This window comes from Syngnathus leptorhynchus, chromosome 18 (genome assembly GCF_054491065.1).
Source record: "Syngnathus leptorhynchus isolate UIUO chromosome 18, UIUO_Slep, whole genome shotgun sequence".
Lineage (NCBI taxonomy): Eukaryota > Metazoa > Chordata > Actinopteri > Syngnathiformes > Syngnathidae > Syngnathus > Syngnathus leptorhynchus.
The window spans coordinates 7,115,962-7,131,491 of NC_141212.1; the positions used below are offsets into that span (position 1 = coordinate 7,115,962).

A 15,530-nucleotide genomic window follows, 5' to 3' on the forward strand; every position below is an offset into this window, starting at 1 on the left:
GCTCTGTGTGCATGTAAGTCATGTAAACATCCATCCACCCATCAAGTCACAGGTATCATGAACGCGGGAGTTATTCGGCTGACAGTGGATGTGAACCGCTGCGTTGTTGGACGCTTTTTGTTTAGTTCCTGTGGGGGTTTGTCTCCTCGACACAACTTCTTTTCTCTGCTTTGTGCTTGCTCTCATTGGCTGTGGAGAAAAGAAATCTTTCTCTGTTGCTGTCCCGTTTTCTTCTATTAATCCGACATTTTTGCGTAACTTGGTCAGTACGAAGGGTGTGGATCTGTGGGTGCATCATGTGTGTCTGTGGCCTTAGCAGTGGTGTTGGTGTATTTTGAGAGCAAACGAGGTAACAGGAAAAAAAAAAAAAAGCATGTTTCCCACCTGTCTATTGGGAAGAGGTCAGAGCCGTATAAGCGTATCAGTTTGGCAACTTAACGTTATTTGAAGGAACTTTCAAAGGGGGATTGTAATTGAATTCAAGTCCAAATTTTTACCATCACGGTATCAAGACGTGGAATTATAATCACATTCATGGATTGAAAGTTGTGTGAAGTGATACATATACTATGGCTCTGGGTGTAGGACTTTCCTGCATGCTTTGTCATGCTCAAAGTTTGCTGAAGTCTCTCCTGGGAATACTCATCAAACAGTTTTTATTTACAAATCAAACTTGTTTACTTCTCCTGGAAATACTTTGATTTCCTTTTGTCTGTGCTTTTTCCAAAAACTTCTTTATTTTACGATATTATATGAGAACAGCCTGTGGAGAAAAATATTTCAATCCTGAAGTGTTCCTCTCATAATGTTGGACTCTGTATGACCTCTGTATGATCAATGGTGTGTTTAGTAAATGTTGTACCTTGCTGCCTTATTTCAAATGGATCCTGTCAAAGGAACTATCGTAATTTTTGGACTATAAGTCGCGTTTTTTGTCATAGTTTGGGGGGGGGGGGACTTCTACTCAGGAGCGACTTATATGTGATTTTTTTCACAAATTTTCAAAATTCAAAAATCCGCGATGTAGTGAAAACGCGATAAACAAACCGCGATGTAGCAAGGGATTACTGTCATTTGAACTGCAAGTGACGTCACCCGTGCCGCGCTGCGGTTGTTTACATAAAGGGCAAAGGATTCGATCACGGGATGACGAAGATAACGAAGGGCCCCACGTACTACCGGCATCATTAGCGGCTTTGTTTGTAAGTGACACGGAGGACGAAGAGTTTGAAGGATTTAATGATTTAGAGTGACACAGAAGGTTTGAAAAACTATTATGGCTTTTACGCACGCTCTGTCTTCTCGACGGGAGCTCTCTTTCACCTCCGTGGATGGAAGTCGGGGGCCGGCGCTCGGCCGGGTGGCTGTCCGGGGACGGTGGATGGGGCTCGGACATGGCTTTTATGCACGCCCGGTCATACTCTACAGAGCTTTCTTTCACCTCCGTGGATCGAAGTCGGGGGCCGGTGCTCGGCCGGGTGGCTGTCCGGGGACGGTGGTTGGGGCTCGGACATGGCTTTTACGCACGCCCGGTCCTATTCTATGGAGCTCTCTTCCACCTCCGTGGCTGGAAGTTCAGTAGTTGTTGGCTCGTTGAACTCTTGTTTTGTTAAATAAAGAGCCGTTTACCGAACCCACCTATTTCCTGGTACTTTGTTAACGCTACAATATAGTTATATACTAGATCTCTGCAGCGCACGCGCGGCGTTGTTGACATAAAGAACGAGGAATTTGATCGATGGATTTAATGATTTGGAGTGACACAGATGGTTTGATAATATTGTTGTAATATGATAGTTATTTGAAATATACTTTATATATCGTTATATGGGCCTGTGGAATAATTTGAAGTGTAACTGCCGTCAGCGGCGTGCACCCGGCATTGTTGACATAAAGGACGATCGATGGATTTAATGAACTGGAGTGACACAGATGGTTTGATAAACGTGTTATTTATGTAATACTTACTTGAATAACTCTGAATGTTACATCAGGCCCGTTCTCAGCTCCTCGTTTGTGTATATGCCATGTTAGCATACCGTGTCATTTAGCCTGTTGTTGCTGGTTCATGTCTGTTTTTGGTGTTGGATTTTGACAAATAAATTTGCCCCAAAAGTGTGACTTATACTCCGGTGCGACTTATATATGTTGTTTTTTTTCACTTTATTGTGCATTTTATGGCTGGTGCGACTTATACTCCGGAGCGACTTATAGTCCGAAAATTACCGTAATTTAATTTACACAACATTCCTCTGGGAAGTTCTTTGTCTTGGGCTAACCCAAGGTCAAGGGTTATTTTCTTCCCTTTGCTCCTTCGGTTGAGCCCGGTACATGCTGCCATTTGCTCTTTTCACATTGACCATCCTTGCCTGTTTCTTTTCCTCTTCTTTTTTTTCTTCCTCTCCTCTTTTCTTCTCCTTTTCCTCTGCATCTTGAATCAGTCGCCTGCAGCCCACAGCTTGGCTAGATTTTGTGTTTCCTCAAAGAGTGGAGAAAGTAGTTTTTAACTATAAATTCCTCGGATAAATGCCACATAGATAAAGTGAGGCAGTGTCCTGCAGGCCAGCTGATAAATAATTTTAATCGGTTTGAATGTTACCTGACTCTGATTGTCTGATTTTACCCCTCTGACAGGAAGCTCGCCAAAAAGCGTAAGGACGCCATCGGAACCACCCGCCAGGAAATGACACATATGGTGAACGCCATGGACCGCAGCTACGCCGATCAGAGCACTCTGCATGCCGAGGACCCCATGGCGGTGACCTTCATGGACACGCACAACCACAACAACAGATGTACATTGATTCATTCTAAATATTAACACATTATGCTATAGTTACAAAACATCTAAACCTGCTTTCGGTAGTCCATCCTGGAGCCTTTTAAAATCAGTTGTGGAAGTGTAAAATTGCGATGCTTCCTCCCTGCAGTGCCCAACGATCCGCTGGTCCCCACTGCTGTGTTAGGTGAGACACCCCCACCCCCCATAGGTTGAATGTGTCACATTTTTCACCCCAGCAAACAGCTCGTAGCGGTCACCGTCATCTCCAGTCAGTCTTTCCTTGTCTTGTACGTCCCCTTGCATCATTCAGCCCCGATTTGCTGTTACAAGCAATTCCCATTTATAATGCCTGATCTCATCAGCATCTATTAAATCTTGGAGTCTCTTCTTGGCGTGTGTATGGATAGTTGAGCTCGAATACCAAGGCTCATCAAGGCAAGTCGCAATGTGGCGTATTTGAGCCTTGTGGAGTAAGATATCAAAACAAGACATCGTTCAGTCGCTCTCGTGTGAAAACTTAACTCCTTGCAGCCAAGCAGACTGTGTTTACAGTTACGTCAATGTTTTTCTCGTTCCCGCTGAGCATTTTGGATAGTCTGCGCAATTACAACCCCTACTCCCCAGTGACCTAATTATTTCCACACTTTTGACTGGTTTTGAGAGGCATTTAATTCCCAGCACTGCAAAGCAACAGATTCTGATGCTTGAGAAGGAACGTGTTGTCAATACTGGCATCTGTGGTATTTACTCTGGACTCATGAAAGCTTTAATTTGTGCCAAACACTCACCCCAGTTGTTGGCTGGGGTTTTTTTTTTTTTTTTTCATGCCTTGGATTTAGTCTGGCATTGACACCTGACAGTGCAGTGCAACACAATCCTTTGGAACACACCCATAAGGCCTCCAAAATCTCCCAAGAGCCACCAAACTGTGTTGATCATGTGTTTTCGTAACCTTTAATTCAGACTGAAAGCTGCTGTTCCACCCTGTCCCGGGCCATCACGTCACGGGATCGGAGGGAGTAGCAGAGAAGTAGAATTAAAAGACACTGTCAGGTCAGGTTTAGCATTAATTGGCCTGACGAGGGCAATAACGAAGCTTAGCAGTTGTTAATGAGCTAACAAGTCCTCGGAGCAAAAGGAAAGCATAAGGTGGATGCAATAAACAACATCACTTTATAAGTAATTGCAAAGACCAGACAGTTGTGTAGCTTCGACATGATACGCCGTGTCAATAAGTAACCTCACAATGGCACAACAATGTCGGCTAAGTGTGCTTTTCTTCACTATAGTTCAGATTTAATTTCTTTGCCTCATCTATCACTAGTACCCATTTACCCATTCCCAACCAGTCTGCGGTGACATCATTCATTACATGTGACCCTATGTGAAATTACACTTATTCCATAGTCTAATATTTTGTTTTATTTTTTCCTTGCTGCTTGGATATGTAGTTCCAATCACAGGTAGGCATCAAAATGTAAAAATAATAAGCAAGCTGCTAATAACGTCATTGGAAATACATTTTAATGGATTCACCCAGTTGCCAGCTTTAACCTAAAATAATGTCCTCCCCACACACACACAGACGAGAATCATAGCGCATCAGCGGGAGAGAACAGCAGACTTCTGGATGTGCCCCGCTATCACTGCGAAGGCACCGAATCTCCTTACCAGACGGGACAGCTCCACCCCGCCATCAGAGTGGCCGACCTCTTGCAGCACATCAACTTGATGAAGACGTCTGACAGCTATGGCTTTAAGGAGGAGTATGAAGTAAGTCCGCAAGAACTCTTTGCGATTGGCAAGAAAATAAAATTTGTTGTATTTGTATTTGTAAATCACATTTCATGTTTTCTATTTTGTGTGTTGTTGGTGATGCAGAGTTTTTTTGAAGGCCAGTCAGCAACCTGGGACGTGGCCAAGAAGGAGCAAAACCGCACCAAGAACCGATATGGCAACATTATTGCCTGTGAGCAAAAAAGTTTTTTTTTTTTTTTTTTTTTTTTAAATCAATATTGCATAACTTTTAAAATTCTAGGAGAATGAATTGGAGAAAAGAAGAAATGGATCAACACAATAGAAAAAGATACACAACATGTATAGATGGTTGTTTATTTTCATCCATCTCACATCACACTTTTTGTCTGTTTCCATATCTCCTCCTTTCCATTCTGTCCTTCTGTCTCTTTCTCCAGATGATCATTCACGGGTTATTCTCCAGCCCATCGAAGATGACCCCTCCTCCGACTACATCAACGCCAACTACATCGATGTAAGTGGAAACGCGCCGAATGCTACTATTGGCTCTCAACGAAACCAACGAAACCACACTCCCTCGCTCGTATGTCAGGCCTCTCTACCTTTAATTGCATCTCCAAGACATCCCATTGCTCCCATTTTCACGCATCTCATAATGTATTCTTTGAATAATGTATTTGGATGTATAACATTGATTTATTTATTTAACAGATAAAGTATCTATTATTTTGATTACATTCACCACGCTGGACAAGTAACTGAAATCAAACCTTGAAACTTTTTCTCATTTTTGTTTTTTCCATCCATCATCTTCAACCATTTTCACTTCACCTGCAGTCACCTTTGCAACAACTATCATTTGATTTGTTCTGGTTATGTTGTTTTGTAATCTTGTCATTTGATTGCATGCTTGCCACTCAAGGTGCACTAGAAGTAGAATTTATAGACTGGGCACTTACTGATGCTTCAAATTTATAATTAAGACAGCAATCTCATGAAAGAGCTCATAAAAAAATGTCCTTTCTATTAAATCTAATTCTAGTTTTGAGGGTTTTTTGTGTGTTTTGTCTTTCATGTCCATCCACGTCATGTCAATGCAACTTTTCTGTTTCTGGTTGACGCTCACTGACATTATTGTGCTCTCTTTCTTTCCTTCCTTCCTTCCTTCCTTGCTTCCTTCCTTTCTTCCACTCGTTTTTTCTGCCTGTGGTTTGGCCTGTAGATTTGGCTGTACAGGGATGTAAGTATCACTGTGGACTCTTCCATTCATTTACATCCATCCATGCACCAAGTCGCTCAGTTGTCAAATACTCAAGGCCAGGCTCTGTCTCCACTTTACACCTTTTGGAGAGATTTCACCTCATCTCGTGCTACTTTTTTTTTCTTCTCCCCTCTCTTTGCACCACTATGTCTACTCCCTTTTTGTGTCTCATGTGGTCACTTGTTGCCAAGTGCGCACTTAACAGTTGTAAAGGTGACACCTTTTGCCACACGTGTTCATCTGTTAAATAGATCAGCAATTATTGAATCTTAAATGCACATCCTTTTTCTTTTAATCACATAATACATACCTAGATGTAAATCTTGGAGATGATGCTCATGATGTTGGCCATAATGTTGGGAGAAACCTAACCTGTTATTTTTTTTGACAATCCCATAGAAATGAAATGTGACTCAAATTTACCAACACTGTTTTTTATTTTTCAGGGTTATCAGAGACCAAGCCACTACATTGCTACTCAGGGTGAGCAAATGATATTAATAACAATACAAAGTCATGTTAGAAGACGTTATAATGTCTTAAAGGTGATTTGCATTTGCAGGCCCCGTGCACGAGACCGTGTATGACTTCTGGAGGATGGTGTGGCAAGAACAGTCAGCCTGTATTGTCATGGTGACCAATCTGGTCGAGGTCGGAAGGGTAAGTTACTCTTTCTCTTCTCGGCTATCAAAAATATCTGGTAACAACCTTTCAGACAGTTGATGCTAATTCTGAGTTTTGTGTGCTTGTTTTTTTTGTTTGTTTGTTTTTTGACAGGTGAAATGCTACAAGTACTGGCCAGATGATGCCGAGGTGTACGGTGACTTCAAGGTGACCTTTGTTGAGGTGGAGCCGCTTGCTGAATATGTGGTCCGCACGTTCACATTGGAGAGGGTGAGTTGTCAAATTGAAGGCACTAGATAGGGAATGATTCGAAACAATCGTTATCACATTTTCATCATTATTTTTTTCTCCTTAGCGTGGATTCAACGAAGTGCGAGAAGTCAAGCAGTTCCACTTCACAGGATGGCCCGATCACGGTGTTCCGTATCACGCCACGGGATTGCTTTCCTTCATCCGCAGGGTTAAAATCTCCAATCCACCCTCTGCCGGGCCTATTGTGGTCCACTGCAGGTAAAAGAAAAAACAACCCCAAAAAAACCTCAATATCCGTTCGAATGTGAGAATAGAAATAAAAATAGCTCATTTTTTGTTGTCCATGTACAGTGCCGGGGCAGGACGCACAGGCTGCTTCATAGTCATTGACATCATGTTGGACATGGCAGAGAGGGAAGGCGTGGTGGACATCTACAACTGCGTCAAGGCACTTCGGTCCAGGAGGATCAACATGGTACAGACTGAGGTGACTGCATTACCCATCATCCATCCGCATCAACATGCTAGGGGCAGACACGGTAAACTGTTGGACTCGGGACACGCACGGTACAGGCTGAAGGGACGTTGACATCCATAACATCTTTCATCTGTTTGTTTGTGATGTTGACTCACTGATGATCACACCAGTGTCTTGAAGGCCAGTCATATATGTAAGAAAGATGACAAAAAAGCCAAAGAGGTCAAATTATTTTCCAATTTTAGAGATAAAAATTCCCAACTTGATTTGGATTAATTTAGAGTATATTTGAATAATTGTCATTTGCTGCCATCTAGTGGTAGCTAAAAAACAGCAGTTTTGCAATTGTTTACGACCTCTGAATACTGCATTCTTGAAATATAATTGATAAAGATAAATTAATCCTATTGCCAGACAAAACATTTTTATGATTTTTTTTTTTTTTTTTACGTTACAGGTATTTTTTAGACCCAATTTCGTCATGTTGAAATTTAAACTAAATTAAATTAACCCTATATTGGCATTGCCAGACAAAACGGTTTTTTTACTTTTTTTCTTGACATTTTACAGCTATTTTTTAGACCCAATTTTATAATGCTGAAATCTAAACAATTTATATATTTTTTAAACCCTTGGTGGAACACTTCCATTAGTTAATACTTTAGGTGTACCTTTCGAAATTAAATTGTAGAAGTGACTTGGAAAATGTTAACTTGAGTCTTCATTGATCATCTCCATGATTCCACCCGCCATCCACTCCACCTCACTCACTGTATGTTTTCTCATCCCAACAAGTTGTCGCTGTGACAGCGATCAATGTTTTCTTCAAAATATGTGTGTGTGTGTGTGTGTGTGTGTGTGTGTGTGTGTGTGTGTGTGTGTGTGTGTGTGTGTGTGTGTGTGTGTGTGTGTGTGTTTGTGTGTGTGCACTCGTGTGTGATGATAAAACACACTTGTCTCATGCATTCTCCAGGAGCAGTACATATTCATCCACGATGCCATCTTGGAGGCGTGTCTCTGTGGGGAAACGGCCATTCCCGTCTGTGAATTCAAAGCTGCTTTCTATGAGCTCATCCGTATCGACTCCCAGACCAACTCGTCCCACCTGAAAGATGAATTTCAGGTAATGTTTCTGCCTTCAGCCTTCAAAATTACTCATCTTGCAGCAGAGCTTCATCAACTCACTCACCCATGCACATATTTTGCCTTTTTTTGGAACACAATAAACTCACATTAATGATTTTGTCCTCCAGACTTTAAACTCAGTGACGCCTCAGCCTCAGCCTGAAGACTGCAGCATCGCATTGTTGCCTAGGAACCAAGATAAGAACCGCTTTATGGACGGACTTCCGCCTGACAGATGTCTGCCCTTCCTCATCACAATCGATGGGGAAAGTAGCAACTACATCAACGCGGCGCTCATGGATGTAAGTTCCCACGACTACGAACAATACATTCCATTGGACATTGTACGATATAGTGCCTTCTGTTTAACACTGTTTGATAACACAAGTAAAAGGTAGAATACTTCAAATGATATGGAAATTAAGACGCCACTGGTCAAACATTTTAGAAGCCTATTGTCTTGTGCTCAGCAGAAATCAACATACCTAAAAATGCTTAACTAAGAAATGGAGGTTGTTCTAAAACCTTTGACCAGTAGAAAACGTGCAAAATATTGATGCATGTGTTTATTATTCACACATACAGTCTCCCCTCCCGGTTTGTGTGACGCTGTGTTTGTGGTTTACGCACACAAGAAAGCTAGAGACAAATCCAGGTTTCAATAAAAAAAAAAAAAAAAATATATATATATATATATATATATATATATATATATATATATATATATTATTGTGCAGTTTCTTGGAAGAAACATAGTGCAGCCTGTTTGCATGAGAAGTTAGAAGGATGTCGATGGAAAGCAATCCACTGCCATTAGGAAAGAACTCTTTTTAGCATTATGGAGTCTAAAACTCGCTTAGATACAAAGACAATCATTTTTTATGTAAAATATCCAGTAGTTCTTTTCCTCTGCCATCCTATTAAATTCTCATGAATATTTTTGATAGTGTGACTTGTGAGGTGAGGACTTGGTAATGGCTGCATGGTTCTATTTTCATGGTGAGTAATGAAAACCTAACTTTCAGGCCCAACGTAGTAGGATTGTGATTAAATCTGATGGACTTGAGTTTGTAGTATTGCGTCTTAGTTAACCTTGCCTTTGGCCTCTCTCTAACCAAGCTGTCAGAGGAGTTCCAGGTAATGGGATTTCACTTCAAATATTCCAATACTGGATTTGTTTCATGGCTTTGCTGTCTTTCCGCCACGTTCAATGTCTTGCCATAAACACCCGAGTTCACGCGCCCCTTCCCCCTACCATTGGTACCATGTGGCTGTATGACACGTTTTATGTCGACAGAATATCAAGTAGACGCTCGTCGATGTTTATGTGGCGCATGCTACTCACCACCAACCCTGCATGATCACGTGATCAAACATCTAGAATCTGTATGGTTAAGCTACCCTGTTTGTGTGTCACTTATTATGATCGGGCATTTCTTTTCTTTGTTGTTTACATTCAGAGCTACAGACAGCCGGCTGCCTTCATCGTCACCCAGCACCCACTGCCCAATACAGTCAAAGACTTTTGGCGCCTGGTGTACGACTACGGCTGCACCAGTCTGGTGATGCTCAATGAGATTGACCTAGCGCAGGTACGTTGGGACTTTGACGTGGTCACCGCAGAGTAAGTGTGTGTTTTTCAAATCTAATGATGAGTTATATCCACAGGGCTGTCCCCAGTACTGGCCAGAAGAAGGCATGTTGCGTTACGGGCCCGTCCAGGTCGAATGTATGTCCTGCTCGATGGACTGTGATGTGATCAGCAGGCTGTTCAGAGTCTGCAACCTCACAAGAGTGAGTATTCACACACTGTAGTCGCATGTCACACCCACCTAACCGTCGCTATCCATTGATGTGTTAGCCTCAGGAAGGCTACTTGATGGTTCGTCAGTTCCAGTACTTGGGCTGGGCGGGTCACAGGGAGGTCCCGGCCTCCAAGAGGTCCTTCCTGAAGCTCATCTTGCAGGTGGACCAGTGGCAGCATGAGGGAGAGGAGGGGGAGGGAAGAACCATCGTCCATTGCCTGTGAGTAAACGGTTGATATTGGATAGCGAAGATTCAACCTTGGCGAATGGCACTTAATTTCATAGCCTACCACTATGGGAGCACACATAACACACTAACCCTTCCTTATTCATGTTTTTGTGTATTCAGGGAAACATGATGCAATAGCAATGTTTTTTTTTTTTAACTGCTCAAACTTGAATGAACTATAGAATTGAATTGATTGATTATTTTGGAGTCAAGGTGTAGTTCTGAAATTGAAAACATAACATTGAACACAAACAAAAAAGATTTTCCTTGGTGTGTTTGTGAAGAAACGGCGGTGGGCGCAGTGGCGTGTTCTGTGCCAGCAGCATTGTGTGCGAGATGGCCAAGAGGCAGAGCGTGGTTGACGTCTTCCACGCCGTCAAAACATTAAGGAACAGCAAACCCAACATGGTGGACGCTCCGGTAAGGCTAAAACATTTTTCAAAAATTGGGGGATGAGAATATGTTGGTGTCGGGGATATCCACAAATATGACGTTTGTGGTGTGTCTACAGGAGCAGTACAGGTTTTGCTACGACCTTGCACTGGAGTTCATCGAGTCCTCTTAAACAAGTGGGAACATGGCGAAGGAGAGCAGGAAAACCCTCGCTATTCCTTCCAGACCAAGTCAGTCTCATGGATGTGTGCCGAGGAGACTCTAAAAGTTCCTTTGTGCTGAAATTGTACAGCTTCTTGAGTGCCAGTGAGCCCCTGGATGTGAGGGGCCACAAGTCAAACGATGTTTAGTCTCTCGACACACCTAGCGCTCCATAACTGCCACCAGCTTGAGATGATAATCATCATCACAATGTTCTCTTTAAGGTCTTTTTGAGCAAACAGAATCAGATCCTTAACCGCGTTAACTAACCAAAAGATCACTTAGAGAGACTAACTCAAAAGATAGTTTACATGTTGAGTATTATTAGGCTTTTTTTTTTTTCATCGCGTCATGAAGAAACTTGTAGTCAAACAAAATGTTTTATTTTTATTTGTGTTGTTTATTTTTATAAATTGATTTTCTTATTTGGGTTGATTTTTATTTTTTTATTTTCTTTGAGCACATTTTGAGTTTTTTTGCGTTGTACTCCAGGGCTGGGCCCAACACGCTTTCAATTCATCACAAGTAATTAGTAATTAGCGCCGCAGTCTGATTGGTTCACTTCGAGCATTAGTGGTATCCCTTGGCTTCATTTACTTTGTGCACTGGCGGCCTAGCAACATTTTCTCTCTCGTTATGTCGCCGCGGATGTTTTATTCATAAGCCAAAGACTTGTTGTAAATATGTGCATACGGTTGAAGCACATTGTTCGTATTTATTGTTTACTTGCGTTGCTTCTGAGAACAATCATTCTTCGCTTCGCCACCACCGTAAAGCGCGACGATGTAACGGGCCTACCAGTGAGCGGAGAGTGTAAGAACAAGCTGTATATCGGAGCTTTAGAGGTACGCTAGTTTTTGGTTAAAAGTATTTACTCTGTAGTATTGTCTTGTTTTTATTCAAAATGAGCCTGTGATGTTACTGTGCTTTATTTGGTGGAAAAAAAAAAAATACAGCCCTCGTCATGCTCAGTGCAGTATTTGAGCTCAAGGTCCGAATGGGATGTGCTGTTTTCTGTCCCGCCAGCAGCGAAAGCGACGCTTGTGCCTAATGCAGAGGACACATTTTACCACACCCAGATGTGTATGTAAACATTTTTTTTGGGGAGTTATTGTTTCAAGTGGCATCCTGGATGGAAAGCAGACTTTGTTGAATGCATCCTAGCTGAACCGATACAATGTTGACTTGTGGTGACTGATGTATTTCTGTTTTGCACAAGTTCCATTGAGGCAAAAAAAAAGTTTGTAAATAGAATATAAGATTTTTGGCTCTAGTGAGTTTGCATCCTATACATACTAGTATGCTAAAAGGCTCTGTTGACATTTATCGGACAGACAAAATGTTACACTTTGTACAAACAAATGTTTAATGTTAATTCTCTCGATGGAATTTGAATTGTTTTTATGTTCCTGTTTTGTTTGTTTTTTCATTTAAAAAAAAATAAAAAGGATGTCAAGCAATAGTGACAGGGCGCGATTCGTGACACAAGGCAATCCACCGTTCCAGTGAAAGTGACTATGGTCAACAGTGAATGACGTTTGCTGCCAAGCCAATCTGAATATAAAGTCAATATTCATAGTTATTGTCTGTAATGTTTGGCTTCTTTGCTGTAATAAAAAAAAAAAAGATCACTGCTTTCAAAAAGACTCCATAGTTTGATGAACACACTGACAATCACTTCATTTAATCACCCTTGATGTTATTTGTAACTGACCTTTCCGGGACTCTTCTTTCATCCCTCCATTTTCATCCACTGATCCACGTCGCGGGAGCCACATTTCCTTATTCGGAGAGATCCCAGGCCAGCTGGGAGATCATCAAGGAAATAAATTTCTTCAGCTCTTCTACTTGACCATAGGTGAGTTGCATCTCTTCCCCATAGGGTGTATCAATTCCTGACTCATCATTGGCAGCCCTTCTCCACATTGTGTTGCATTGCCTGACTCACTACTACAATCCTATCCTGTCCTACCTTGTCTGTCCTGTCCTACTGGCTACATGAGGGAGTGTGTCAAACTCCCACAGCAAATCATTTCCAGCAAAGAAAGGCACACAAGTTCACTGTACAGTTAAAATAACTTTTAAAAAGAGCCGACTGTTACTATGACAACAGGGAAGGTTGGAATGCAAGTTTATAATTACAAGCAAATGCTGCAAAACCCCAATGTTTTCTTCAAAAAGTTTAATTTGCATCTTTATTTACACACGGTGGACGGCAGTAGTTTTAAAGACTCAAATTATACTTTTAAACACAAAGCAAGAAGGGAAAAAAATTAATTGTTGGATCCAAGATGTAACTTGGAAAAAAATGGTCGTTAAATGTAAAGGGGTAAAGAAACCTCTTAAAGGAAATATTCATTTTGAAAAGAATCTTATCTTACTAACCAACCAATCTGTAGAATGTTGTAATAGTGAGCAGCAATCAAACACAAAATAATACATTCATTTTCACTACCCTGCATGCTATCTGAAGAGCCTATAAAATCATGTGGACAAAAAGAATTCCATGAAACAACAAAAACATGGTCAAGCGCGTAAAATAGTTCCATTCAAATTAGGCATATATTATATATATATTTATATATGTATATTTTTTTGTACAAATACAGAATATTTGGCATTTATATCCATCCTCATTTTTCTCAACATTTCAAAATAGAATTACAATAACTATCTTTATGCCATCACATTTCTTAGATTCCAAAACCCTTTATAAGGCCTTTTTTTAAATTAAACTTTTTTTTTTTTTTCTACCAACGTCCACAACACAACACACTTCTCCATCAAAGGCAAACAACAGTGTGACTGCTCTCTCTCCTCATAATGAAATTATTATATCAAAAAAATATACTAACAATGCTTATGAGTGGGTTCAAGTAAGCTTCTGGAAGCGGTGACATAATCATATCAATATTGTTCTGAAAAGCAGAGTGTGGGATGATTGAAAAATGAAAAAGAAATTCAAGAACCACCCAGCTATTAAGCATGTAAACTAAGATTATTGCTTGAGGAGCAGATAAAGCTGAGTGTCAACGATGGGGTGATGTCATTAATGATTTTATAAGAAGAGAGAGCACAACAAGTAAAGGACATCTTTGCAGTGCACAAAACTAGTAAAGAATGCTTCTCAATTAAAGATCAATCAGGAGATTCAGTTGGGGTTCGAGTTTGTGTGTGTGTGTGTGTGTGTGTGTGTGTGTGTGTGTGTGTGTGTGTGTGTGTGTGTGTGTGTGTGTGTGTGTGTGTGTGTGTGTGTGTGTGTGGAAAGATTGTCTGAATGAACCTAAAAAACATACATTGAGCACCAGTTTCAACTTTTTTGATGTTCACTGATTCAGTTGGCGCGTCTAAGTAGGTCGATTCAAAAGTTACATCGTAAGCCTACCTTCCTCCCGAAAACACGTACATACTAATGGTGCATATTATGCAGTCGTGGCCTCCAAGCCCACTTGCTGAGTTTGCCACGAGCCCTCTATGACCATGCAGTGAGGTAACAAGGCGAGCCTATTAGCTTTTCACGTTCACATTTAATTTCAAATTTAAATTCAAGTTACATTTTTAAATTTTCCTAGTCTAGGGCTGTCACGTTTGAATATTTTTAGAATAGATTATTTTATCGATTATTACATTAATTGATCAAATAATTGGATAACATTTTATTTGCATTAGTGTATTAAAAATATTTATCCCCGATTACTGTTAACCAGTTGTTTTTATTTATTGAGAATTTAGTGATTAAAAACCACCCAAACAACAGTTAAGCAATATCACAGAAGAAAGACTGATGGTCATTCAAAGTAAGAGCAGATGTTTGCAAAGGTCTTATTCCCTCTCTCCCTTGCACTCTAAAACTATATATTAAGATATATTTGAAATATTTTAAAATATTTTTTAAAAACCCTGCCCCACCACTATGGGAAAACCCTGATGCATTTCCTCTCGTGACTCGCGCTCTTATAACACATGATGAATTGTCAATTTGAATGTTGCATTGCCTCCTACTTAAATCTGACTTTAACCAGTTTACAGCCCTTTGTAACGCTAAGAAGAAGTCGCAGCAGCAGCAGTAACCATCAACATGCACAACACCATAAGGCACCTGAAGAATTGTCATGTACATAGTTACCCAAGCCCCATTATAGCAAATATTTTTGGCTCTCATCTTATGCACATATATGAATGATATCATGATTATTTAATGTGTACTAATAGCCCCGCATGATACCAGTTACTGTAAATGTGTGCAAATCACATGGTGCACATATTTTTAACCCCACTATCTATAACCCTGTAAATTCCTCACTACACAGCACTACAAACACACACACACAGACACACACACACACACACGCACACACATCTGCTTGAATAGGTAGTTGTCCTACAATTGCTGTGTGTGTGATTCAGGAAAGAACCCATGTGGTCTCTGATGTTTAGACCGCACACTCCCACTGACAACCTTCCCTCCATCGATTGAAAAACTAGTCAAAATTCAAAAGCAATGTCTGATTTTCATTGGGAAATTTACATGCATTATTGTGAGTGATTTACAAAACCCAAAACCATTCAACCAGATAAATTAAAGTCATCATTTTATGTTGTTAGTATGGAATTCAGTGGAA

The 15,530-nt window shown here is 40.8% G+C and overlaps 1 protein-coding gene across 9 annotated transcripts in view; it reads left to right on the plus strand.

Annotated features, from left to right (window-relative positions):
- Positions 1 to 12,565, plus strand: part of ptprk (protein tyrosine phosphatase receptor type K) — a 63,860-nt gene extending 51,295 nt beyond the window's left edge. For 3 of the 9 annotated variants that reach the window (XM_085937839.1, XM_085937844.1, XM_085937843.1), the window contains 17 exons: positions 2,635 to 2,795; positions 2,931 to 2,966; positions 4,368 to 4,555; positions 4,652 to 4,751; positions 4,978 to 5,054; positions 6,248 to 6,284; positions 6,364 to 6,461; positions 6,579 to 6,695; positions 6,781 to 6,935; positions 7,029 to 7,164; positions 8,129 to 8,278; positions 8,409 to 8,582; positions 9,741 to 9,872; positions 9,949 to 10,074; positions 10,142 to 10,305; positions 10,599 to 10,734; positions 10,826 to 12,565. In XM_085937839.1, coding sequence (XP_085793965.1) covers positions 2,635 to 2,795; positions 2,931 to 2,966; positions 4,368 to 4,555; positions 4,652 to 4,751; positions 4,978 to 5,054; positions 6,248 to 6,284; positions 6,364 to 6,461; positions 6,579 to 6,695; positions 6,781 to 6,935; positions 7,029 to 7,164; positions 8,129 to 8,278; positions 8,409 to 8,582; positions 9,741 to 9,872; positions 9,949 to 10,074; positions 10,142 to 10,305; positions 10,599 to 10,734; positions 10,826 to 10,879 — 2,041 coding nt within the window. In that variant the 3' untranslated portion in view covers positions 10,880 to 12,565. The remainder of the gene's footprint in view (positions 1 to 2,634; positions 2,796 to 2,930; positions 2,967 to 4,367; positions 4,556 to 4,651; positions 4,752 to 4,977; positions 5,055 to 6,247; positions 6,285 to 6,363; positions 6,462 to 6,578; positions 6,696 to 6,780; positions 6,936 to 7,028; positions 7,165 to 8,128; positions 8,279 to 8,408; positions 8,583 to 9,740; positions 9,873 to 9,948; positions 10,075 to 10,141; positions 10,306 to 10,598; positions 10,735 to 10,825) is intronic. The other 6 variants (XM_085937842.1, XM_085937846.1, XM_085937847.1 and 3 more) reach the window with 4 other exon arrangements.
- Positions 12,566 to 15,530: the final 2,965 nt, after the last annotated feature.